Below are 26,817 nucleotides of genomic sequence, written 5' to 3' on the forward strand. Positions count from 1 at the left end.
AGTTTAAAGACTGAGAAATTGAACCTGATGGTGGCACAAACCTCTGTGGGAAACATCTTTCCCTAATTATTTTCAGGTTGATTAAGAGACTTTAACTGCATAGCAGCACCCATGACTTCAGCTTGATTTAAAGATTGATTCATCTGGTGACTCCTCGTAATTTCATCAACCCAAACAGAATATTTTGGGATACTTTTTCCTTTTCTTGTAAAACAGTGAAGAGATTCATCTTGTGGAGCTTCCCAATGTTCAATCTTTATAGGTTTGTTTTTGCGTGGTATTTGAAATTATAGTGTCTGGAATGGTTTGGGATGGAAGGAACCTTAAATCCCATCCCATCCCACTCCTGCCATGGCAGGGACACTTCCACTGTCCCAGGCTGCTCCAAGTCTCCTCCAGCCTGGCCTTGGGCACTGCCAGGGATCTAGGGGCTTCTCTGGGTGACTATTCCAAGCTCTTCCCTTCTCTCCCTGCTTTCTAAGCCCCTGGATATTCCCATGATGCTGGGAAAGAGTCACCACCTCCAGCCACCCCCAGTGTTAAAAAGAGGGGTTTTAAATTCTGTTTAGAAAATTGAAAAGCAATTAGTGCTGATTCAATCAGAATTGAAGTTGGAATTCTGGAGAACTTCCATGAGCACCAGGATCAGGTGATTTTAAACTACCTGGCTAAAGGCAGGGAATTTTGGAGTTTCCTGTAGGGGCCTGAATATATGTATTGTTATAAAGGAGTCCTTGTGAATATATATATATGTAGTGAGAGTCCTATGTATTAGATAGGTGGGTCCTGTTGCTCTGGATGAGCTACAGCTGTGGGATCCTTGGTTGGGTAGCAGCTGTAGCTCATGAAGGGCTCTGGGATAAAAGGGGGTTGGGTCGAGAGCCCAGAAGGAGCCCCTGTGGAAGCCATGAGGAACTGTGCTGCAGAGAGGAGCTGCATAATAGGACCAGCAAGAAGGTATGGACTTTAAGATGGGACTCCAGAAATATGAAATACAATAAGATAACAACAACAATTGGTGACCCCGACGTGATAAAGAACATGCAGCCAAGGAGAAGGTATGGAATCCCCCGGACAGCCGAGAGCTGTGGCAGCCGGAGAGCTGGGACAATGGAAGATAGGACAGCTGAGAGCTGTGGCAGCCTGAGAGCTGGGACAGATATGGATATTGTAACTGTGTAATGGAGAAATTGTTAAAAGAAAAGGGGGGAAATGTAGGGGCCTGAATATATGTATTGTTATAAAGGAGTCCTTGTGAATATATATATGTAGTGAGAGTCCTATGTATTAGATAGGTGGGTCCTGTTGCTCTGGATGAGCTACAGCTGTGGGATCCTTGGTTGGGTAGCAGCTGTAGCTCATGAAGGGCTCTGGGATAAAAGGGGGTTGGGTCGAGAGCCCAGGAGGAGCCCCTATGGAAGCCATGAGGAACTGTGCTGCAGAGAGGAGCTGCATAATAGGACCAGCAAGAAGGTATGGACTTTAAGATGGGACTCCAGAAATATGAAATACAATAAGATAACAACAACAATTGGTGACCCCGACGTGATGGAGGTATGCAGCCTGAAGAGCTGTGGAAGATAGGACAGCCTGAGAGCTGTAGCAGCCTGAAGAGCTGTGGAAGATAGGTGTAGCAGCCTGAAGAGCTGTGGAAGATAGGACAGCCGAGAGCTGTGGCAGCCGGAGAGCTGGGACAGTGGAAGATAGGACAGCTGAGAGCTGTGGCAGCCTGAGAGCTGGGACAGATATGGATATTGTAACTGTGTAATGGAGAAATTGTTAAAAGAAAAGGGGGGAAATGTAGGGGCCTGAATATATGTATTAGGTATGGAATCCCCCGGACAGCCGAGAGCTGTGGCAGCCTGAGAGCTGGGACAGATATGGATATTGTAACTGTGTAATGGAGAAATTGTTAAAAGAAAAGGGGGGAAATGTAGGGGCCTGAATATATGTATTGTTATAAAGGAGTCCTTGTGAATATATATATATGTAGTGAGAGTCCTATGTATTAGATAGGTGGGTCCTGTTGCTCTGGATGAGCTACAGCTGTGGGATCCTTGGTTGGGTAGCAGCTGTAGCTCATGAAGGGCTCTGGGATAAAAGGGGGTTGGGTCGAGAGCCCAGAAGGAGCCCCTATGGAAGCCATGAGGAACTGTGCTGCAGAGAGGAGCTGCATAATAGGACCAGCAAGAAGGTATGGACTTTAAGATGGGACTCCAGAAATATGAAATACAATAAGATAACAACAACAGTTTCCCTGCAATATCCCTGCAGAATCCTTTGTCCCAACACCATATTTTCCCTGCTTTTTCTCTTTTCCAGCCCTCACATGGCCTGAGCGAAGCCCAGCCTTATGTAACCACCCAGTCACACATTCCCAACACTGGGAATGTTCAGGGAAATCTCCCAAAAATTGGGAGCATACTTCACTCTCCTGGTAGTGCTTCTGCTTTGGCTTTGCTGCAGCTGTCCGGATCTTTCCAGCACTGCTGCTGGAAAAAAAAAATTCCATCAGGTTCTGCAGTGGGAATTTTCCATTAATTGACCATTATGAAATGCTTTGGCAGAGGCTTTGCTGCAGTTCCATTCCCAACTTGGATTTCTTGGAGATTTCCTGATATTCCTGTCAAAATCCATCCCTTGCCATAGTTCAGTGCTTGCTTGGAAGGGATTAGCTGCAGAGGGACTGGGGACAAGGGATGGAGGGACAGGACACAGGGAATGGCTCCCAGTGCCAGAGGGCAGGGATGGGTGGGAGATTGGGAATTGGGGATTCCTGGCTGGGGATCCCTGGCAGTGCCCAAGACCAGGTTGGACACTGGGGCTTGGAGCCATCTGGGATAGTGGGAGGTGTCCCTGCCCATGGAAGGGGCAGGAATGGGTTGGGATTTAAGATCCCTTCCAACGGAAACTATTCCCTGTTTCCATGATCCAGCATGGACCTGTTCCAAGAGAGCAGATTGGACAAGCTGATGATGACATCACAGCTCCTGGAATCATGGGGTGATTTGGAATCACTTACCTAAAATGACCTCTTGTCCCAAGCCCCTGCTCAAACCAGGGCCACCTTCAAAGTCAGATTCCTCAGGTCTCTGTCCAGCCAAGCTTTGGATGCCTCCAAGTATCCCATGGCTTCTGGACACTTGGCCAATTGCACAGGGAATTTGTTTTCCCTATATCCAGGAGAAATTTCTCTTGGTGCAACCTGGACCTCATGGTCCTTTCCTCTGCACTTCCAAGAGTTTTTCGCCTACTCTAGAACTTTCTGGAAGCAAGATGAAGACAGAAATTCCATGTGCTCTTCATCCAAGCTTCTCCTTTGTCTTCATCTTCCCAAGGAGTCCCTGGTTGGTTTTTAAAGGCAGGAATTGGATTTTCCCTTCATCCAACCATCTCCAGGTTGGCCAAACCCTCAGGATCTGGATGGCCTCCAGTCACCTTGGGGGCCTTCTCTGCATTGTCCCAGTTAATCCACGTCTGGAGCTGGAAGGGCGCTCAGGAATTTTTCTCACAGAGATGGGTTGGATGAGAAGGAATTTTTCCCTGGAAAGAGGTCTCTTGCAGCCAGGAATGGACATGGTTTCAGTCCTGGTTCCAGGTATTAAGGGATTTCCTGTGCCTTGTCTTGAGTAACTCCATGAAAATGGAGCTGAGCACAGATTTTATCCAGCTCTTTTATCCAAGGATTCACCCTCATCCAAGGGTCAGAGGTTGGAAGAGCATCCCTGGACTCGGTGATGGAGCTTGTGGCTCCTTGTTTGCCATCCAGGAATGTGCTTTAATAGGGATAACCTGGGAATTAATGTGGGAAACGTTCTGTTCTCCATCACAACTCAGGAGTTCGACCCTAAAAATTGCAGCAAGTTGATTTTCTCCTTTTTACTTTCAACCTCATGAGGAGAAACCAGAATTTCTGAGCACTCTCAACCCTTTTCAAGCACTGCTGTGATTTCAAATAACCTTTTGAACAAAACTGAAATCTCATTAGGAAATGCCATTCTAATTTGGAGCAGTAGATCCATAATTTTCTTCTGTGATCTTAAATTAAATGTTTTGGAAGGGGGGGATGAAGGTAACATTTATTAAAAACCTGTGCCCCATTATGAGGTATTATTGCTGGAATTGTTGGGAATTTTGGAAGAGTTTTGTTTCCAATTAATCAAGAGACTCTCCAGCTTCAGTCTTCTTATGCAAATAGAAATGGAGCGGCTCAAGATGAACTTTTAGTCTTAAGATGAATTTTTTAGGCTTGGCCTTTTTTTCTGGAAATTGCTTTTCAACATGGAATTTTCATGTGTTTTAATCTATTTATTTTATTAACAATATTCTTCCTTAAGAATTCCATGGTTTGTTAAGCTTTGGAAGAGGCTGCTCAGGGAAGGGATGGAGTCAGCACCACTGGAAATGTTCAGACAGTTGTGGAGGTGGCTCTTGAGTCTGTGGTTTAGTGGTGAACATGGTGGTGGTTGATGGCTGAATTTGGTGATCTCAGGGGGCTTTTCCAACCTCAATGATTCCAGGATTCTCCACCTTAGCAGAGGGATTTGAGGGTGCCTTTGACTGGTTCCTTTTGGTCACGTGAAGATTTGAGAATCTTGTTCTCCATTTCATAGAAATTTGACCTCAAATAAACCTGATGAACCAACATTTTGATAATTACGCACACCAGACTTTGCAAAAATAGGGTTACATTTAGGATAAAGGAATAATTAACCCCTACCCAAAGGGTTTTAAGGAATTTTAAGGAACAAGCAGTCCTGGGAGGTTCTGGAATGGCTGCAGCCAAGGCTGAGCTGCACATGGAATGTTGTGTTCCTGTCTGCTTGGAGGGCGCACATGGAATGCTGAGTCCAGGATTCCAGCACACAAACAACCATGGAATTACTGGAGAGGAGATCACAGAGATGCTCCAACGGCTGGAGCCCCTCTGAAGCCAGGCTGGGAGAGCTGGGAATGTTTCCCTGGAAAGGAGAAGGATGCAGGCAGAGCTGAGGGTACCTAAAGGGGCTCCAGGAGAGCTGCAGAGGGACTGAGGACAAGGGATGGAGGGAAAGGAGGCAGGGAATGGCTCCCAGTGCCAGAGGGCAGGGATGGGTGGGAGATTGGGAATTGGGAATTCCTGGCTGGGCTGGAATTGCCAGAGCAGCTGTGGCTGCCCCTGGATCCCTGGAAATGTCCAAGGCCAGGTTGGACATTGGGGCTTGGAGCAGCCTGGGACAGTGGGAGGTGTCCCTGCCATGGCAGGGGTGGGATGGGATGGACTTCAAGGTTCTTCCCACTGAAACTGTTGGTTTCCAGGGATGGGAGGACAGCAGAAGGGGGAATAACTTCCCACTGGGAGGGAGCCAGGACTGATGGGATATTAGGAAGGAATTCCTGGCTGTGACAGTGGCCATTTGGAAGTTGTGTGTTTTTAACCAGTACTTAGCAAAATAATCCCTTGCTTTCCTTGTTTTTCCTTGTTTCATTTCTTTCCTTCCTCAACAAAAATTGTTCCTCCAGACAAAGATCAGAAAAACCCCAGACCAGGAATCTTTTTTTTTTTCCTGGTGGGATAAAGCCCAAATTAATTACTTTGATATCCTCATATTCCAAGGGCTATTGTGTTTTTATTCCTTGTGGAAGCCAATTCCTCGTTGCGGGCATCTCATTTTCTTGGAGCTGCTGCAGTGGGAGTAATTATCCGATATCTGTATTTTAATCAAGAGAAATGTGTTCTAAAGCCCGGGATGAATTTACCTGCTGGAAGTTAAATGCCTGTAACTAAAAGCAGGGAATCTGCATTAAATTGCTGCCTTAAATTGCAGCTTTAAAAGCAAACAGCTGCGTGCACATGATCCATGGACTCCTGGATCCTGCCATTTGGATGCAAATCAGGCTGTCTATTTATTGCCAAAGCTTTATAATTTTGTGGAAAAGAGTTAGAAGAAACAAGGAGTAAAGCTGCGAACCAGACGAAACCGCGGTAATCATCGCACTATAATAGAAATATGATTGACATTTGCATGAGATTGGCTGCGTTGTTCTGCCTAAAAATGTGAGTTTTGAAGGAAATCCAGTTGGGGAGAAGGAAATAAATCCTAAACCCGACTTTTGCTGCAAAATTCCTAAAATCTGGGGCTTTTCGTGCTGTTTTGTCTCTGTTTTACCCATGACTAGTTATGAGGCGTCGCGGGGAATTCCTGACTCCACGCTGTCGTTGAGTCGACTAAAGCCTGGCTTAAACTTGCTTTTCCCTGCCTGTTTTTTTCCCAGATTTGGATGATCCCATAGTCACGGTCCACCAGAGCATCGGGGAAGCCAAGGAGCAGTTTTATTATGAGAAGACCGTGTTCCTCAGGTGCGTGGCCAACTCCAACCCGCCCGTGCGCTACAGCTGGCGCCGCGGCCAGGAGGTGCTGCTGCAGGGCTCCGACAAGGGAGTGGAGATCTATGAGCCCTTCTTTACCCAGGTAGGACTAAAAAACGGGATTTTTTTTTCCCATCTTGAGGCCTTGTAATGGGATCTGCCCACTGGGTTTGTAGGGTGGGGACTGGGGATGGCCTCCAGATGGTGATGCCCCACCCAAATGCTCCTGGGTGTTGTTAGTAGATTTGCTGGCATAAAATATATTTAGATTTTGTAAAAATATGAATTATTAAATGATGGGGGAGTGATATCGACAGGAGGCCTTTTAAAGGGATTTTTATTGGATCCTGCAAGCCCAAACTTCTGATTCCCATTTCCTCATCCTTCCTAATGCAACTCAGCAATTCCACACTCAGCCTAAATTACAGCCTTAAAAATCTCTTCAGGCAGATTAAATTTTAGGAAAAATTTCTTTATGGAAGAGGTGCAGGCTGCCCAGAAGAGGGGTGGAGTCTCCATCCCTGGAAGATGAAGATTTTTGTAAAAATATTAATTATTAAATGATGGGGGAGTGATATCGACAGGAGGCCTTAAAAAGTGATTTTTATTGGATCCTGCAAGCCCGAACTTCTGGTTCCCATTTCCTCATCCATCCTGATCCAACTCAGTGATTCCATGCTCAGCCTAAATTACAGTCTTAAAAATCTCTTCAGGCAGATTAAATTTTAGGAAATTTTTTTTTATGGAAGAGGTACAGGCTGTCCAGGAGAGGGGTGGAGTCTCCATCCCTGGAAGTATCCAAAAATCAAGTGTGGATGTGGCACTTGAGGACATGGATTCATGGAGAACATGGCAGTGGTTGTTGGTTGGAGTTAATGATCTTGGAGGGCTTTTCCAACCTTAAAAATTCCATGATTCCCGACTCTATGGGAGCTCCCCATGTCGGTTTTTATACTCCTTTTTTTCTGCCTCTTTTATCTTTAAATGTAAGGTTTCATTTGACAATTCCCCCATTTAAAAATGAGGTGTCAAAAAAGGAAATAAAACCTTTTCCAAAGTGCTCCTGCTCCCATTCCCAGCCCCGAAGGAATCCTGGCTCTGTCAGATAAGCTGAGATTAATTTATCATGCACACATTGGCACCGAGGCAGGATGAAAAAAGGTGGCAAATCCCATTGTCTGTGGCCAAAAGTGTGGGATGGTGTTTGAAGAAAAAAAAAATAAAAAGAAAAAGGGGAAAAAAGAGGGAGAAAATTGGTTTGGAAAATCTGAAGGAATAACAAGGAAAGACAGAGGTGAAAACTGCTTGGTAATTTGGTGTTCAGAGCAGAAAGCAACTGCGACTTTCATAAATAATTTTCAGTTAATGATTTGAGAGCACCTTCATTTGTGGCTTTTTATTGTACTTGACAGCTTTATATTGCTCCAACAGCTCCGTGTTTTCCGGAGATATGTGGAGCCCGGACCCTTGCAGAGATGGGAATTAAATCACAGAGCAAGTTATTGGTGTCCTAAATGTAATAAGATTATATTTAATTTAACATGAACGGACTCAGTTTAGCAAATCTGGGGTTTTGCTTGGACTCGAGTGTAAACTGGAGTTTAGAAATGTTTTAATTAAAAAGGGAAAGTGGATTTTTTTATTTTATATTTCATAATGGAAATGCTGAGAATTGCCTTCCCTAAAATCTAAGGATTCATCTACTAAAATGTGCCACATTAAATTAGGTTATTTTTTTTTAAGTTATTAAGATCACCCTTCCTAAAATCTCATTGTGGGTTTAATTAATGAATAAATCAGATTGTCCTAGTGATATTCCAATCTTATCCATAACCTTTCTCCAGTTATTGGAGGGCAGCTGGAATTAGCATGGCCTGGATCCGTGCAGGCAAAATCTGCTCTGTGTTTATGAGAGGAAAAGATGTAATTAAAGGTTCAAGAGTCATCAACATCTTCTGCTTAATTAGTTCATTTCATGGTAGGGATGCAAACAGGGAGAGCTGATGGGAAGAGGGACAGAGGGGATTTGGCTTCAGAGGTTCAGGACTTGGGAATTTTGAGAGGGAATGTTTTTCTTGAAGGTTCTGAAGTTGAATTTAATCTGAAAGTGAAATGGAATGGAAAGGGAAAAATAATTTCTCGGGTTTTTACCCCCTAAAAAGAGGTTTTATTATGATGCTTTTATTATTCTGGTAAACACAGAATCCTGGAATGCTTTGGGTGGGAAGGGACCATAAAGCTCATCCCTTTCCAACCAAGGAATCCCAACCCTGTCCTACCTGGCCTTGGGCACTGCCAGGGATCCAGGGGCAGCCACAGCTGCTCTGGCAATCCCAGCCCAGCCAGGAATTCCCAGTTCCCAATCTCCCACCCATCCCTGCCCTCTGGCACTGGGAGCCATTCCCTGGCTCCTGTCCCTCCATGCCTTGTCCCCAGTCCCTCTGCAGCTCTCCTGGAGCCCCTTCAGGCCCTGCCAGGGGCTCTGAGCTCTGCCTGGAGCCTTCTCCTCTCCAGGGGAGCATTTCCAGCCTGGCTCCAGAGCAGCTCCAGCCCTTGGAGCAGCTCCGTGGGTTCCTCTGGATCTCTCCAGCATCTCCACATCCTGTTCTGTCCCCAGAGCTGGAGCAGCTCTGCAGGTGAGGGTCTCACCTGAGCGGGACAGAGGGGCAGAATCCCCCCTCTTTCCCTTTTTGCCCATACTCTGGGATGATCCCAAAATCCAGTCAGCAATTAAATCACAGGAGACACTTGGAAAACTGGGCAAATCCAAATGAAATAATATGATCAGATTTTTCCAGTCAATCAGGAAACATCAGCCACTTGTTCCAGCATCCATGAGGGGACAAACAGAGCAAATCTGTCCATCCTCAACCACAAAGTGTTGTGAAAATGAACTTCCCAAATCCCAAATCTCAATGGAGATTTTTTCCCTGACAGTTCTCATCCTCCTCGTCACTCATTGGAATTGCTCAGCCTGAGCACGAGATTAAATTTGCTGTATTTACGATAATTATGCAATTAGACATAATTAGACTAATTATCCCAACCACTGAGGAAAATATGTACATTTTTTATAAACCTCTGCGAGCTGGGGACAGGATCCAGAATTCCATTGAGAGTTCAGCCCAAGTTCAACCTGGAGCTAAGGAGGGAATGCTGGGATGAAGCTGCTCCATGCTTCCAGAACTCAATGCCTTTGGCAGCCTGGATCAGGCCCTCCCCTCTTCCAGAAAAAACCTCCTGAAGCAGGAATTTGATCCTTAGGAGCAGCCTTTCCACAGCTTAATTTTAATCTCATCATTTCCATGGGATTGTTTGTCCATAGAAATAATTTAAATCCCAATATTCCCAAAATCTCTCCACAATTTCAAGGACTGTTTCTTTTCTTTCCTGCTCAGCTGTATCTTTTTGGTGGATTTCTTTTTTTCCCAGTTCTATGCATTCATTTTCTCAAATTTCCTCATTTTTCCTAGACATTCCTGGACAGTTTATCCGTGTCCATGTCTTCCTAAAGGCTGTGCCTTCCCAGGCCCTTCCCAATTCCAAAGAAAACTCCTAAAGCAGGAATTTGATCTTTAGGATCAGCTTTTCCAAGGCTTGGCCTTGCAATGGGCTTCATTTTAATCCCATCATTTCCATGGGATTGGTTGTCAATGGAAATCGTTTAAATCGCAACATTCCCAAAATCTCTCCAAAATTTCAAGGACTGTTGCCTTTTTTATATGGATTTATTTTTTTTCCCAGTTTTGTACATACATTTTCTCAAACTTCCATATTTTCCCTAGACAGTCCTAAGCAGTTTATCCACTGATATTGTTAAAAATAATTCCATATCTTCCTAAGGCTGTGCCAATATTAAAGTTTTTTAGATTTATTGGGACACCGGATAATGAACATTTCCCACATTTTTCTTTTGGAACAATGCAGGGGGAATCTCACATTTCCCATTTCCCATTTCCCATTTCCCTATTTTCTGCTTTCCATTTTTGAAGGAATTTGATATTCCATGTCCCGTTCAGCTCCCTGCTCCATCCCTGCTCCCTGACTAAAAATAGAATCCATCAGCTCCTCATTTTTAAAGGAAAACAGGAGGAATTTTGTACCGTGGGATTTTTTCTTCATGGAAATTGTACCTTATAATAAATAATTCTGAACAATTTGCTACTTGAGGGACTCAATCAGAGCAATTTTCCCCTCATGTTTCAGTGTTGATATTCCCTGTATCCTTTGGAAATACTTTGGGGGAGACTCTCAAAGCCTTTAGGTAGAATCCCTGGAACAGTTGTTTCCATTTTGTGGAATTTCTTTTGAATTTACTCCTTTTTTTTTTAGGGTCATCCCTTCTGGATCAGTCGGGTTGTATTTTGTGTGTGGTATTTTCAGGGTCTTTTGTGGCAGGAAGGAAATGATGGATCTGACTCCATGTTCTTAGAACGTTAATTTATTATTTTATGGTATTATATGAAAAAATGCTATACTAAAACCATACTAAAGAATAGAGAGAGGATACAGACAGAAGGTTTAACAAGATAGTAATGAAAAACTCGTGACCTCTTCCAGAGTCCTGACACAGCTGGACCATGATTGGTCATTAAGTCAAAACAATTCGCATGTTGGATAAACAATGTCCAACCACATTCCAAAGAAGCAAAACAGGGAGAAATAAACAACATAATATTATTTTCCTTTTTCTCTGAGACTTCTCAGCTTCCCAGGAGAAGAAATCCTGGTGAAAGGATTTTTCAGATAATGTGACAGTGACACTTGTGGATATAATATCAGGGGTCAATCCCAAGAAATCCACTTGGGAATGCTGGAGGAGGATGGAAATCCCAGATGCATATCCATTTTTCCTCTGTCCCTTCCTAAGGTTCTCTCCTCCTTTCCCAGGGAGAAACCAAGATCCTGAAGCTGAAGAATCTGCGACCTCAGGACTATGCCAACTACAGCTGCATCGCCTCGGTGAGGAATGTCTGCAGCATCCCGGATAAAATGGTGTCCTTCCGCCTCTCCAACAAAACCGGTGAGTCCCAGCAGCACCCCCTGCCCTGGCTGCACTCAGCTCTGGAATCTGGGGCTCTTTCAGGGAATCCTGGAATGGTTTGGGTGGGAAGAACCTTGAAGTCCATCTCATTCCCACCCCTTCCATGGGCAGGGACAGCTTCCGTTATCCCAGGTGACCCAAGCCCCAATGTCCAGCCTGGCCTTGGGCACTGCCAGGGATCCAGGGGCACCCACAGTGCTCTGGCAATTCCAGCCCGGCCCCTCCCACCTTCCCAGCCAGGAATTCCTTCCTGATATTCCATCTAAATCTATCCTCTTCCAGCTTAAAGCCATTCCCCCTTGTCCTGGTCATTCCAGCCAGGAATTCCTTCCCAATATCCCACCCAAATTTCCTCTTTTCCACCTAAAAGCCATTCCCTGTGTCCTGTCCCTCCATGCCTTGTCCCCAGTCCCTCTGCAGCTCTCCTGGAGCCCCTTCAGGCCCTGCCAGGGGCTCTGAGCTCTGCCTGGAGCCTTCTCCTCTCCAGGGGAACATTCCCAGCTCTCCCAGCCTGGCTCCAGAGCAGACGGTCTCCACGGAGCAGCTCCATCACCTCTGGAATCGCTCCAGTAGTTCCTTGTCTTCCCTGAGCTGTTGAAACTTCAGAATTTTTATTCCACAAAATATTTCATGGGAAAACCCCAGCCTTTCTCTACTCTGGCATTGATTCCAGGGATTGATTTGACCTTTTCTTACATCGACCTAAACATCAATTCCTTCATTGATTCCAACCAAAATGTTTCCTTTCGGATTTAATTGTTCCAAGTGGAAATATCCAAGGGGTTGTGTTGAAATCCTTTTGTGGGAAAGTCTCTGAGCCTTTAGGTAGAATTTGTGGAAAAGTTGTTTCTATTTTTGGAATTTGTTGTGAATTTATTCTGGTTTTTGGGCTCATCCCCTATGGATCAGTCAGTTGTGTCTCTCCCTCTCGTTGTGGCTGTAACCCCATGGTCAATCCCAAGAAATGCACTTGGGAATGTTGGGGGAGGATGGAAATTCCATATTTTACCTCTCCTAAAGGCTCCATGTCCAGGATCAGCACAGGATGTGTCTGAAATGGTTTCTGAACCTCCCACCAAAGAGCCAAACTAAGCTTGGATTTCTGACTAATCAGGAATTTCAGGGCAATGTGCTTTAGAAAACAATCCCACAGGAAGTGTTGGAACATTTGGAGACTTCAGGTTAGATTAGGGTGGGTTAGCCTTAATAATTTGTGTCTGAAGTCAGGGAGAAAATGAACACAAAATTAAAATGCTGAGCGTGGCTGGTATCAACGAGGAATTTTATTTGCACTTCCATATTTTCCATAATTCCCACCCTCAGGGCTTTATTCCAAGGAGTTTCCTCCAGCTTTTTTGGAATTGCTGATTGGACAACAGAGCTGTGGTTTCCCACTGCTGTCCACAACGCCTGAAATCAGCTCCACCAGGAATTATGGTTTTCTCCAAAGATATCCAGGAAAATTATTAAAAGGCCTTAATTTACAGTCCCATAAATTTTTCCAGGGGAAAAAATATACCCTGAAGTGAGGTTTGAACTTCATGAGGAGCTCTGCTTTCCTGGCAGGAGAAGCCTTTCCATGAGAGGTGGGGTTGGGAGTTGGGAGCAACTCCTGACCTTCATCCACCTTCATCCACGGCAAGAGAGTGTGGGAATTGATCCTGCTCCCATTTTTCCTTGGAATTACTTTGCTGTTGGAGCCAGCACAGTCTCAGTTCATGTTGAGCCTCATCTTAAAAAAAAAATTGATGTTCCAGCACTTGGGGAGCAGCAAACTCTCATTGCCTGAGCCCAGGATGGGTGATCCTGGGGCAATTTTGCCAAAAGAGGGAGTTATTGCCACCTTACACATGCCAAGGTTATTTGGGGAGAAAATTGTCTTTTCTGGAGTAATTTCCCAAGCAAACAAACCTGGAAAATAACAAAGATTCCCTCTTTTCCATTAAGAATTTGATCACAACCATCAACAGTGGGATTAGGTGTGCAAAGTGATTAATGCAGGACTTCATTAAGGACAGGGACTGACGTGGGGGTGACTCTAAACTAAAACTTTGCTCATTTAACAAAACTTTACCTCACAGAAGTTCTTCAGTTGACCTTCAGCTGGTGTAACTTGGGAGAAATTAGAGAAATTGTAAATCCAGAGGAATCAAGGATAAATCCAAAGTAATGAAAATCAGAGCCTGAAGTTGAAGCTGTTTCAGTCCTGTCCTGTCCATGGGATTTAATTGGAAGCTGGAGGGATGGGATGGAGAGCCAGGAACATCTGAGAGGTGCAAAGATGTCCCAGATTTATTGTCACTGTTGTGGTTCTGAGTGTGTTTAATTCAGCTGTGGGGTCAGAATGGGGGAATTTGGCTGTTCTGCATTTGATGGAATCATAGAATGGTTTAGATTGGATCTTAAACCCCACCCAGAGCCACCCCTGCCATGGCAGGGACACCTCCCACTGTCCCAGGGTGCCCCAATGTCCAACCTGGCCTTGGGCACTGCCAGGGATCCAGGGGCAGCCACAGCTGCTCTGGCAATCCCAGCCCAGCCAGGAATTCCCAGTTCCCAATCTCCCACCCATCCCTGCCCTCTGGCACTGGCAGCCATTCCCTGGCTCCTGTCCCTCCATCCCTTGTCCCCAGTCCCTCTGCAGCTCTCCTGGAGCCCCTTCAGGCCCTGCCAGGGGCTCTGAGCTCTGCCTGGAGCCTTCTCCTCTCCAGGGGAACATTCCCAGCCCTCCCAGCCTGGCTCCAGAGCAGCTCCAGCCCTTGGGGCAGCTCCATGGATTCCTCTGGATCACTCCAGCAAAGCCACAACTTTCTTGTGCTGGGCATTCCAGAGCTGGAATTTCCCAGGTGGAGTCTCCCAAGGACAGGACAGAGGGGGACAATCTCCTCTCTCCAGCTGGTCCATGAGACCCTGCATCCTCAGCCCCCTCCTCCAACTCTGTGACCTCACTTTTCAGGCAAAAACATTTAGTTTTTCCAGCACAAACCAGTTTAAAACACAAAACCAGCCCCAAAACCCAAAGTGGGTCCTGAAAATGGAGCAGCTGAGGCCACCCCGGAGGTGTCACCGTGCACAGGCCAAAGCCCAAGGTGACAATCAAAAACAATAATTTGAAGCTGAAGGTAGAAGGGCTTGTTGAGGCTGATTTTGTGTCTAAAGGCAGCAATTAATCTGCAAAATTCTTAATAGATAAGAAATTTGAATGGAAGCAGCCCCATGGCAGGGCTGGGATGGGATGGGATGGGATGGGATTTAAGCCCCGTCCATCCTAAACCATTCCATGATTTTGGGCTTCTCTCTGCCTTCACCTACCTGGTGCTTTGCTCAGGTTTCTCTGAGCAGCAACAAATTCTTCCTCGTGCAGAAATCTCTGGATCTGTTGTTCCAAGCCCAGCTCAGCTGAGTGTCAAAGAGGAATTACTGACAGCTGATGGTGTCACCAGTTTTCATGGGAGGCACTGAAAAAAGGGAATTTTTACCCCCAGCTCCTGCTGAATGGCACATGCAACACTCCGAGCTAAGAATAACCTGAATGGAGCTTTTCAAGAGTGTTCATTGTTTCAAAATGCCAGAGAAAAAGCAGGATATTTACCCAGAAAACCACGGGAATTCTGGGCTCCTCAGAATAGCTCCTGTAATATGATTGAGGAAAGGCAAATCAGGCTTTTATCTCGCTCCACAAAGCAGCTTGGGTGGCACTGATTCATTTGGAAATGATATTACTTTGTCTATTAGCAGCCAGTTTAGTGCAGGTGATCATTAATCCATAAATTAAGGCTGAGCTTTGGCAGCTTCGAGGAGAAAATAAACCAGCCCAGGAACTTTTCCCGAGCAAGAAGAGTCTTTCAATCCGTGATTTTTCAGCTGCCTGCCACAGCTCATTGAAATCACAGCTGAAGCTGCTGCTCTGTCTGGGGCATGTGGTGGGAGACAAATTAAAAAAGGCTTAATTCACTTTTAATCCCTCGATTAGGCTGAAGCCTGTCATGATAAACTTGCTTTGTTTCCCATCAGTCAGACAATGCACTGCAAATGGAATTATGGAAGGTGGAAAAAATATTTCTCTTCACATTTCCTGGCATTCCTGGGGGAAGGTGACTGGGATCTGTATGAAAGGGGCTGGAAATCCTGATGGTGCTCCAAGCTGAGCGATGTAGGTGGATGATTTTATGGAATGCCAGAATGGTTTGGGATGGAAGGAGCTTAAATCTCATCCAGTTCCATGGGCAGAGACACCTCCCACTATCCCAGGCTGCTCCTAGCCCCAGTGTCCATCCTGGCCTTGGGCATTTCCAGGGATCCAGGGGCAGCCACAGCTTTTCCAGGATAATTCTTTAGCAAAAAGGAATAATAAGAAATAAATCTGGAAAGGATCCCAAGTGATCCCCCAGTCCTGTTCTTTATTAGGTCTAAACCTTGCCCTGCCAATCCTGTTATCCTGGCTGGTTTTGGTTCCCTTTCTAGCAGGATTTTCCCTGTTGGAGTGTGAGTGTCTTGTTTCAGGAATCCCTGAGGAGCTGGGCAGGGGCTCAGCCTGGAGCAAAGGAGGCTCAGGGGCCCTTGTGGCTCTGCACAGCTCCTGCCAGGAGGGCACAGCCAGGGGTGTCGGGTTCCCATTTTCCATGTAAAATCCTCCAGGATCAGAGGAAATGACCTCAAGTGTCACCCAGGGAGGGTCAGGTTGGATTTTGGGAAAATTCCTTCATGGAAAGGGTTCCCCAGCCCTGGCACAGCTGGGAGGGAGGTTTGGAGTGCCCATCCCTGGAGGGATTTAAATCCCTGTGGATGTGGCACCTGGGGACAGGCTCAGTGGTGGCCTTGTCAGGGCTGGGAATGGTTGGACTTGATGTCTTAGAGGTGTTTTCCAATCCTAACAATTCCATTAGTGTATGAAGAACATTTTCCTGATTCCCTGGAGCTCACATCATCCCAGTGTCCCCATGTCCTGCTGATCTCCTTGGAGAATCCCAGCCCTGTGGGAATGCAGAGCTCTCCACGTTCCCAGCCCCACAAACACCAGGTCCAACCAGAGCTGCTCCCCTGCATTTCCAAAAATTCCCTTTTACTACATCCCTGGATCCCAGCTCCCTTTTCCTGAGCACATTGCTGATGTTTGTTCCTGTGTCCTCCAGAAGCCTGAGGGTCCTTCCTTGGCAGCTCCTCGTTAGGCAGCCAGCCCTAATCCACTAATTAGGATGTTGCTGTTGCAGCAGGGCTGGGCTGAGGTGTCTGGAGCTGTTCAGGCAGAGCTACACTCGGGGAACTGAGGAACAACTCATCCCTTCTATTTTTGGAAAGCAGGAATTGTGCTCTAGGGGCTCTTAGATCCACGACCTCGGCTTGCAGGCCTGACTTTGGCATGGCTGGGATGGATTTAATCCTGCATGGATTTAATCCTGCATGCATCTAAATTCAGCAGGGAAGGGGCAATACCATGATGGGTTTAAGCTGCCAAAGGGAGGATCCCGCTTCCCTCAGTGCCTCTGGATCAAATTCCCACTGTTGGGAAGGATGAAAGTTTGACAAGAAAGTCTCACAGATATGTGTGTTTAGCAGAAAGATTTCTCAATGTAGAGTCTGATGAAGGAATAGAGATGGAAGCAAGTTTTGATATAGAAGAAAAGAATTGCTGAGCCAGTCCCACTGGATAACCAAGGAGGCAAAGGCTGTGTGAGTTAGAAGGGGTTTTATGGCTTAGAGCAAAGGATAAACCCACCCCAAACAAGAAGATGTTTTTACCAAGCACAAAGAGGGCACAGGCAAACAAGGCAGCAAATGTGGCAAGTAGAAAAAAGGTCTCTGAATTTTCCACTGCAAGAAAACTGGAAAACAACTTCTAGCTGAAACTGTAATGCACTGACTGTTAGTGACTGGAGAACAGTGACATGAATATGGTGATTACAGCAGTTATGATGGGCTACAGGTAACAGTTAAGGCATAGAGTGGTTCTGCTGTATGAAGATGCTCAGCACAGAAAAGTCTATAATGCATTGTAACCTAAACTAAGGGTGTCCAGGGCTGCCTGCAGCTGGAGCTGACAGCTGTGGGCACAGCTCTGTCACCCACGGCCCTGGGCTGCTGTGACACCTTGGGTACAATAAACTGCATTTTGGAGAGCCCCTGGAGTCCCACATCCCTCATTTAGGCTCTTACAGTGGCGCCCAACGTGGGGCACCATTAGTCAGGGCCTGAATGAGGAATGGGGGACTCCAGGCCTGCTGGCAGCTGGAGCTGACAGCTGTGGGCACAGCTCTGTCACCCACAGCCCTGGGCTGCTGTAATGTCTTAGATGCAATAAACTGCATTAGGAAGAGCTGCCTGGAGTCCCACATCCCTCATTTAGGCTCTTACACCCCACGGAATGAATCTCTCCAGTGTGGGAGCTGGGAGCTGCAGTGTGGGAGCTGGGAGCTTTTGTAGCCTGTCCCGAGCAGAAGCAACAAGGAAGTGCCTTGAAAAGCTGAAATCTGCCTCCCTTCCTCCTGCTGCAATCCTCGTTGCCACCTCGGTTCCTGAACGGCAGCATGAGCCCACCCACGAGGCAGCAAAGTGCTGGGAAAGGGAGAGGAAAAGCACCCAGGAGAAAAGGTAGAACCCAGGTAACTCCTCTGACTGCCCTGGAGGACTCGAGATCCTGCCAGGGAGCTCAGAGACCTTGGCACAGAGCCCAAGACCCCTGTGCCTTTGGTTTAGCCCTTAGAAAAATTACCTACCTTATATGAGGATTTACAAGCCAGAAAAATTTAAGTAGAATGATAGTGAATTTGTCACAGGGTGGAAAGTAGAATTTTGGGGTTTTTAGAATGGGGGTTCAAGGGGCAAGATGGAGGGATCTGGGTGTGTCCTGTCCTTCTTCTTCTTCTTGGCCTCCATCTTCTGCTGTGATGGTGGCATTTCTGGATTGGTTTACAGTAGAAAATCACTGTCTAACATAGGTGATGGGTATTGGGAAGTTATGGTAAATAAAGTACACTTAATTTATATAGTTTTTATATATATATATATATATATATATATATATATATATATATATATATAAATAAAGATATCATCCCTCCCAAGGACAGGCAGCGTGCCTCTGTCTGACCTGTTGGACAGATCTCAGCAGGTCAGAGAAAGAATGTTATAGATAAGAAATTATAAAAAACCTTGAGAATAAGAATAGAGGAATCCTGACTCCTTCTTCGACAGCAAGACTGGGAAAAGAGACGTACGTATCATGGGGTCACTGTGAGCAGCTGAAATCCTGAGAAAAAGGAGCATAAAGATGTGAGTCAGCAGAGCTGCAGCCCGCAGGCTGGAAAAGCAGAGGGATTCTGGAAAAGTTCTAGAGGAGGGGGGAAAAGGGAAATTCCACTGAGGAATGGATAGTGATACCTGGATTGGCTTGTGTGGAGATTCAGGAATTTATAAAGACTGAGCTCAGCTGAAAAAACCTTCATAAATGTGATTTATTGTTATATTTATTTATAGTTTTTGATTTTAAGGAATGGTTCTTCCCCCAGAGGGTGCTGGCACTGCCCAAGCTCCCCAGGGAATGGGCACAGCCAGAGCTCCAGGGGCTGCCAGGGATGCCCAGGGTGGGATTGTTGGGGGTCTGAGCAGGGCCAGGGGTTGAGCTCTGTGATCCTTGTGGATCTTTCCCTCAGGATATTCCAATTTACAATTCTGTGGTAATTCCATCATTTATTTCTATCCTGTAACTCCCCATTCTGCTACCTGAACCTCAGAATTTTCCATTTCTGACAGGGTGCCCAGACAAAATGATCTTGCTCTTGCCTCAACTTTAAGCCTCTTTATTTCAGGAACAGGCTCAGGGCAGACCGAAAAATAGGATTTTTATTCATTTTAATCCCTGACAGGAGCAGTGACTGCTCAGGGACTCCAGCAGGTGGTTCAGGGACACAGACAAGGGTGGCTCTGGCCATCAAGGTACACCTGCCCTGCATGGGGGGAGACACGCCTTTGTCCCAGAACAGATCCAGGTATTTTACCAGCTGGAAATCTCTCCTGTGTGCCAGGGAAAACCCTAAATCCTGCCTGTGACATGAGGGGTTGGATTAGATAATCTCTGAGGTCTCTTCTACCCCAAACCATTCCATGAGGAACCATTCCACGATGATCCTAAAGCAACTGCAATGCTTAAAGCTGCTCTGGGAATATTTTACCTCAGTCATTCCATGTATCAAGTCAAAAAAAGGACACAAACCTGAAAGATCTGGGATTTGAGAAGATTCTCTTTATTTCTTCTTGACCTGGAAGTGCTGGGAATTTAAATGCAGTGAAAAGGAAATAGGAGAAATGAGAGAGTAAGTAAAAAAAAAATTATGAGATTAAGATAAATATGTTTTATTTGCCTAAACATGAATTTTTTGAACTAGAACTGTTCTAGAACTCTGGAACTGTTTAGCTGAAGAATTTTCTCCTCTTTTCACGTGGTGTGCAACTTCCACTGGGATCTCTCTGTAGCAGCAGCAGAGGATAAACACAGAAAAATATAAGAGAGATTTTCATCTCTTGTTCAGTTTTAGGATTCTTTTTCTTTTATTTTTCCCTGGGTTTATATTTTTAGGGGTAATTCGAGTTTTTTCATGGCCTGATGATGAAAAGTAAGCACCTGCCTTATTGCAGGGTGGGCAACAAAAAGTTGAGTTTTCCTCTGTAAAATAACAGTAAAAAAAAAAAAAAAGATGACCGGGAATGGAGCTGAAGGAGGGGAGATTTAGGTTGGATTTATGGAAGGAATTGCTGGCTGGGAGGGTGAGCAGGGGCTGGGATGGAATTCCTGGAGAAGCTGTGGCTGCCCCTGGATCCCTGGCAGTGCTCAAGGCCAGGCTGGGCACTGGGGCACCCTGGGACAGTGGGAGGTGTCCCTGCCATGGCAGGGGTGGAACAAGGTGAGTTTTAAGCTCCCTCCCAATCCCATTCTGTGATTTTCTGATTCTAACTCTAAATCTGGGAATTCCAACCCACTCTTGTTTGAACTTTCTGGAGTAAATAGTTACAGGAATGCTGCTTCCAGCCTGGCAGGGAGCTCAAACCTTTCCTCTCTGAGCACTGCGTGTCTTGTTAGGAATATTGGCTTTGTGTTCCTGCAAGAAATGCTGGCTGTAAATGAAATGGATGCACACACAGCAATGGATATAAAAATATAATTCAATTATGTTCTATTACTTCGGTTCTGCCTTTCAAATAATGCCCCAAACTGGAGGAAATAATGTCCTTTCATTTCCATTCATCACAGCTGAGAGCCTTGTCAAGGACATGACTTGCTGCCTGTACTTTGATATTGCTATTAAATTATTGGGTTTCTTCTGCATTTCCAGTAATCCCTAAAGCCAATTGTGACATTTCCTCAATTCCATACATCCAGCCTAAATACCTCTATTTGTCTCTCTGTAATTATGACACGTTGGCAGTGGATTTTTTCGGGCTGCTCCAAGAATGACAGATGGATTTTCCTCCCCATGTGATCCCAGCCTCAGCTCCCCATCCCAGGCAGCAGCAGAGACTCCACCCCTTCAAATTCCCTCAACATCTTCATCTGATCCTTGAATAAATCCCAGAATGGTTTGGGTGGGATGGGACCTCCAGGTTTATCGCATTCCACTCCCTGCAGGGCAGGGAAACCTTCCACTCTCCCAGGTTGCTCCAAAACTCATCCAGCCTGGAACATTCCAAGGATGGAGCAGCCACAGCTTCTCTGGTCGGAGTGCTTGGCAGCCTGATCTAATTAAGCATGTTAACAATGACTTAAGGAGTGCTTGGTTTGTGCTCAGTCTGAGAAAGCCTTGCCTCTGTCATTAATCAAGCCCAGGGTGTGTTTCCTGCTGGTTTAGCACCTTGTGAGGACTGGGCTATGTTGGAGCCATTAATTATTAATTTCCTAATCAATCTCCATCCATCTGCCACTGGTGACTGGCTTGCCTTTAACACACGGCCACAGAAATGGATGTAATTCCCATTTAAATTCCTGGTAGTGCCTGGAGCAGCAGGGCTGGGCTTTGTGACCCACCATAATTCCAAGAGCATTTTGTCACCAGTGCTGTTGGCTCCCCAGGCAGCTCTGAAATCCTGGGATGTGATGCTGGGGAAGATGAAACAGGAAGGCCTTATAAATATGATTGCCTGGCAAAAGATTTGGAGAATATGGAAACTATAAGCGAGATTGAAATGAAAGCAAGCTTTGAGATCCCTCAGTTACTGAACAATTGGAAAACAATGGTGTGGCCAGCTGAAGGTGATCCCCTTGTGATGGAACAACACCCTCTGCTTGCAGACAGGCCCAAGGGTCAGAGCAGACCCTACAGCTTGGCAGAAGGGCCCAAAGAGGAGTTTTTAGGGTTTGAAATGTAACACAGTGTGGTAATGTAATGATTCTTATAGGCTGTATGGAAATGCTGTAGGATTTGTATCTTGTACTGGATTGGTTAGTGAGAATCAGAATATTCAGCACAGAAGAAGATTTATTGTATTGTTATGGGAACTTCACTCTCTTTTTACTCTTCCTTACTCTCTTACCACGCTTCTCAGAATCTCTCCTGGTCAGAGTGACTCCAAGATGTGTACAAGTCTCTTTTTCCCAGCTGGGCAGTCAAAGAAGGAGTCAGGATTCTTTTGCTCTCGTTCTCAAGGTTGTTTATTATTTCTCATCTATAACATCCTTTCTCTGAGCCACTGAGGTCTGTCTGACAGGTCAGTCCATGGCACACTGGCCACCTCAGAGGCAGTGTTGTCTTTTTATACTAAAACCTAGGTGTACTTTATTTACGATAATTTCCCAATACCTATCACCTATGTTAGACAGTGAGCTTCTACCTTAAACCAGTCCAAAAATGCCAACATCACAGCAGAAGATGGGGGCCAAGAAGAAGAAGGAGAAAAGCTGAACACACCCAAATTCCTTCATCTTGCCTCCTGAACCCTCATTCTAAAAACCCCAAAAATCTATTTTTTACCCTGTGACAAACTAACCATTATTCTACTTAAACTCTCTTGACTTATAATTCTTCATATAAAGGTTGGTAATTGTTTTTTCCAAGGGCTAAATCAAAGGCACAGGGGTCTTGGGCTCTGTGCCAAGGTCTCTGAGACCCCCAGGCAGGGTCTCGAGCCCTCCAGGGCAGCCAGAGGAATTTCCTGGGTTCTGACACACACTCTTGTCTTCTCTCTCTTTACCACTGTCTTTACCTCTCTCTCCCTCTTTGGGGCCTGCTCCGAGCTGTGGCTGGCAGCTCCCAGCAGGGCCCTGCTTGGAGCCCTTTCCAATAAACCACCCAGGCTCTTTGCAATAAACCACCCAGGCTCTTTGCAATAAACCACCCAGGCCCCTTTGTAATAAACCACCCAGACCCTTTGTAATAAACCACCCAGACCTTTGTAATAAACCCCAAGTTCAAAGGCCTGGCTTCAGAGATCTCTGGTCTCTGTCCATCCTGATCGTCCTACCCCCGTCCGTGGCTCCCGCACGGAAGCTCTGAATGGGAGCCCCTTTCCCAAGGCTGCAGCTGCGGCGTGAATGGGAGCGGGGCGGATTCCCTCCGATCAGTAGGGCCTTGTTCTGCCAGGGGAGGAGCTCCCAGGGGCTCTGCCGCTCTCTTTGTGCCCTCTCAGAATCTCTGCTGGTCACAGTGACTCTGAGATACGTACAAGCCTCTTTTCCCAGCCCGGCCGTCGAAGAAGGAGTCAGGATACTTTCGTTCTGGTTTTCAATGTTGTTTATTATTTCTTATCTCTCTCATTCTTTCTCCAACCCATTGAGGTCTGCCTGGCAGTTGGGTTGTGGCACAGTCCCTGCCCTTGGGGTGGTGTTGGCTTTTTATACAAAAAACTACGTGTACTTTATTTACAATAATTTCCCAATACCTATCACCTACATTAGACAGTCTGTCTCTACTCTAAACCAATCCAGAAGTGCCTCCATCACAGCAGAAGATGGAGGACAAGAAGAAGAAGAAGGAGAAAGAGAGGATGTGCCCAAATTCCTCCATCTTGCCTCCTGAACCCCCATTCTAAAACCCCAAAATTCTACATTTTCACCCCATGAAAAACTAACCATTATTCTACTTGAACTCTTGACTTGTAATCCTTCATATAAAGGTTGGTAATTGTTTTTCCAAGGGCTAAATTAAAGACACAGGGGTCTTGGGCTCCGTGCCAAGGTCTCTGAGCCCCCTGCTAAGATCTGGAGTCTTCCAAGGCAGCCAGAGGAATTTCCTGGGTTCCGACAGTCCCCTGCCAACCCAAGGCTGACTCCAAAATGTGGGAAACCCCAATTCCAAAGGACAGGGGGGACGTAGAGCCCTCAGGACAGGGAGGCATTCTCGTAGTGTGCAAATGGGATGTTTGGAAAGTGTGCTCCAGGAAAGTTTTGGAAGTATTTCCTGGAGCTTGCTATTGTTTGGTGATGATTTTTATTATTCCTAATGGAGTCCAAGGGAAGTTTTGATGGGGAATGTTGGCTGGCTGAGGCTCTGCTGGGTTGGAGGTTGTGGCTGGGTGAAGCTTTGCTGGCCAAAGCTCCACGGCCCAGTGTTCCCCTCCTGAATCCTGGAAGTCATTTAGGACAGACCTTGGCTTGGGAAGAGGCTTTGAGAATGAAAACAAACCCAATTTAGTCCTGACTCCTTCTGGCAGGGATGGCTTTGTTGCATTTGGAATTTTTGGAATTTATGGGATTTCATACATGAACCTCTCCCATGTTCCCATGGCTGCCCCTGGATCCCTGGCAGTGCCCAAGGCCAGGTTGGACAATGGGAGAGTGGGAGATGTCCCTGCCATGGCAGGAGTGGCACTGGATCGGATTTAAGGTCCTTCCAACCCAAACCATTCCAGGATTCTATGTTTCCCTGGCTGTAACTCCCTATTCTTTCTCTTTCAGCAGAGAAATATCAATTTAAAGGCTCATTCATGAATATTGGGAATATTGGGAATATTCCCTTCATAAGAGGGGTTTGACCCTTTATCTGCTCCACTGAGTCCTATTTTCTGAAAACTTCAACAACCTTCCTAAATTTCTTAATATTTTTTAGAATAAATCCAGCTTGCTGTGTCTGCGGCTGCAGAAATCCAGGGATTTTTGTTTGCCTTTTTGGGATTGGAGCTGAAAGTGAAACTTGTGGTGTAAATAAAGGGAAACTGCTGTATCCAAACCCTCATTTCCATGTTCTTTCTGTCTGGAGTGTCGGGATGAAAGGGATGTGTCCCAACCTTTTTATCCCATCCCACTTTGCTCCTGGAGGATGGCAAAGGGCTCCCTTTCATCTGCAGGATTATGGAAATGGCCCCACCAGCTTGGGCTGACGTCGGTGCTTTTATCTTTTGCTTCAAGTTTTGAAGGATTATCCGTGGTTCCCTTGTTCCCTGTCTCGAGATTTGATGGGAAGTGGGAGCAAAGAGCAGCTCCTTGCTGGAATTGTTCAGGAAAAATGATGAAACCGAGGAGAGAGGAAGGGAGAGGGAAATAGGAGCCAGCTGGGTGTTGGTGATGACCCCACAGGATCTGGTTGTACCTGGATCCTTGTTTTTGACACCTTCTTCCAAAAATAAACCTCCTTAAGCAGAAAACATGGCACAAATCCCAGTTTCCCAGCTGGAATTCCAAACCAGGGATCCATCAGCTGCTGGAGACATCGGCTGATGGAAGAAGAGCTCAGAGGTTATGAGCAAAGAGACCCTGGCACAGATGGCAGAGCTGACTGGTTTGGGGTCTGCATTTTTAGCCATGAGCCCAATTCCTTTGGTTTTAAATTACCTGAATCAGGAATTCATGCTGGGAAGGATTTGAGAAGTCCAAAAATGGGAGGAAGAGGAAGAGAGGGCTTGGATTGTGAATCTCTGCTCTCTTAAGGAGTTTCCTCTGGTTACCAAGGACGGGACTGAGGCTGGAGCTGTGTCCAGGAGGGATAGGATGGACAGCAGGGAAAGGTTCCACTATTCCAGAGGGTGCTGGCACTGCCCAGGTTCCCCAGGGAATGGGCACCGCCCTGAGGCTGCCAGAGCTCCAGGAGCCTTTGGACAGCACTGCCAGGGATACCCAGGGTGGGATTGTTGGGGGTCTGGGCAGGGACAGCAGCTTGATCCATAATCCTTGTGGGACCTTCCTACTCAGGATATTCCATGAATGCGATGTTCCCAGTTCTCCCAGTGCCAGGACAGGTACAAAGGAAGCTCTTCCCATTTTTCTTTTGTTCCTGCTTCCAAATGCAGACAAAGCAAATTCCTCCTGGGTGAAGCCCAAATGAAGCAAACTCTGATTTTATGGCTGATTCTTGTATTTGCCTCTAGTGCTTGGTTTGTATTCCTTTAATATTGAAATAAGATTCCCATCTAAAGCAGAACACCCGGGAATATCTCCCTGTAATAACAAGGATGGGAATGTGATTTGGAATGTAACATTTTTATTGCCTTTCCCTTTTTATTACCACATTTGCTGGCATTCTTGGCCCAGAAAGTCAATCCTTCACCTTCATTCCTGGCTTTTTTTTCGGAATTGCTGCTTTTCCTGGCCTAGAAATGGATATTTATACATTGCTTCATCATTTATGCAGCTTAAAGGATGCCTTGGAGCAAAGCCTGGATCCAGCAAGGGTGGATCCCTCTCCCCAGGGAACACAGGATGTCACAGTTCAGAGTGGGATTTTACATTTATATTTATAGGTTTATTTTTATTTTTATTTTATTTTTATTCTTTCTATTTTATTTATATCTATAATCTCCAATTAATTGCTGCCCTGTCCCTTATTATTGAGCATTTACTTCTCTTCTATTACATGGAAATATTTCATGGAAAAGGAGAGAAAAGAAAAGAGAATTAAATTTAATCACTTCTTTCCGAGGTCAGCAGCATCTCCCCATCAACCTGTGCTGACTGCTGCTGCTACACCTGGAATTTTATGGGAATTATGGGAATGAGGTGTGAGCTGAAGGTTGCACATCCCAGAGAGGAAAAAACGCCCCTGTCCAGGGTGGTTCAGTCTCTCCATATACAAAGAGATGATGTCCCAAGGGAGATGCTTCTCTGCATTCCAACTCCAGGGATTCATCCCGCTTGGCAGCCAAGTCCCCAGGAGTTCACTGGGGAGAAGGTGGATGGAGAAGGATGGATGAGTGGCAGGATCTGACTTGAGGAGAACAGGCTTCCCATGCCAAACAAATTCTTGACTAATTCCTTTTTCCAAGATTTCCAATCCAGTGAGCCGGCACCTGTCCCACACACAGGCGTGTTCCATCCCAAATTGTAACTGCAGGACTGTCCGTCCATCATCCATCCATCCATCCATCCATCCATCCATCCATCCATCCATCCATCCATCCATCCCTACCTGCCTCTGCATGCCCCGGGAATGTGGCTGCCCCTGGATTCCTGAAAGTGCCCAAGGCCAGGTTGGACACCGGGGCTTGGAGCAGCCTGGGACAGTGGGAG

The 26,817-nt window shown here is 46.0% G+C and overlaps 1 protein-coding gene across 1 annotated transcript in view; it reads left to right on the forward strand.

Moving 5' to 3' along the window:
• The window catches only part of MDGA2 (MAM domain containing glycosylphosphatidylinositol anchor 2), a 209,694-nt gene that overhangs the window by 90,034 nt on the left and 92,843 nt on the right, over positions 1-26,817 (forward strand). Inside the window, exons 4-5 of the mRNA XM_059474248.1 lie at positions 6,256-6,452; positions 11,240-11,372. Coding sequence (XP_059330231.1) covers positions 6,256-6,452; positions 11,240-11,372 — 330 coding nt within the window. The remainder of the gene's footprint in view (positions 1-6,255; positions 6,453-11,239; positions 11,373-26,817) is intronic.

This window comes from Ammospiza nelsoni, chromosome 6 (assembly GCF_027579445.1).
Source record: "Ammospiza nelsoni isolate bAmmNel1 chromosome 6, bAmmNel1.pri, whole genome shotgun sequence".
NCBI lineage: Eukaryota > Metazoa > Chordata > Aves > Passeriformes > Passerellidae > Ammospiza > Ammospiza nelsoni.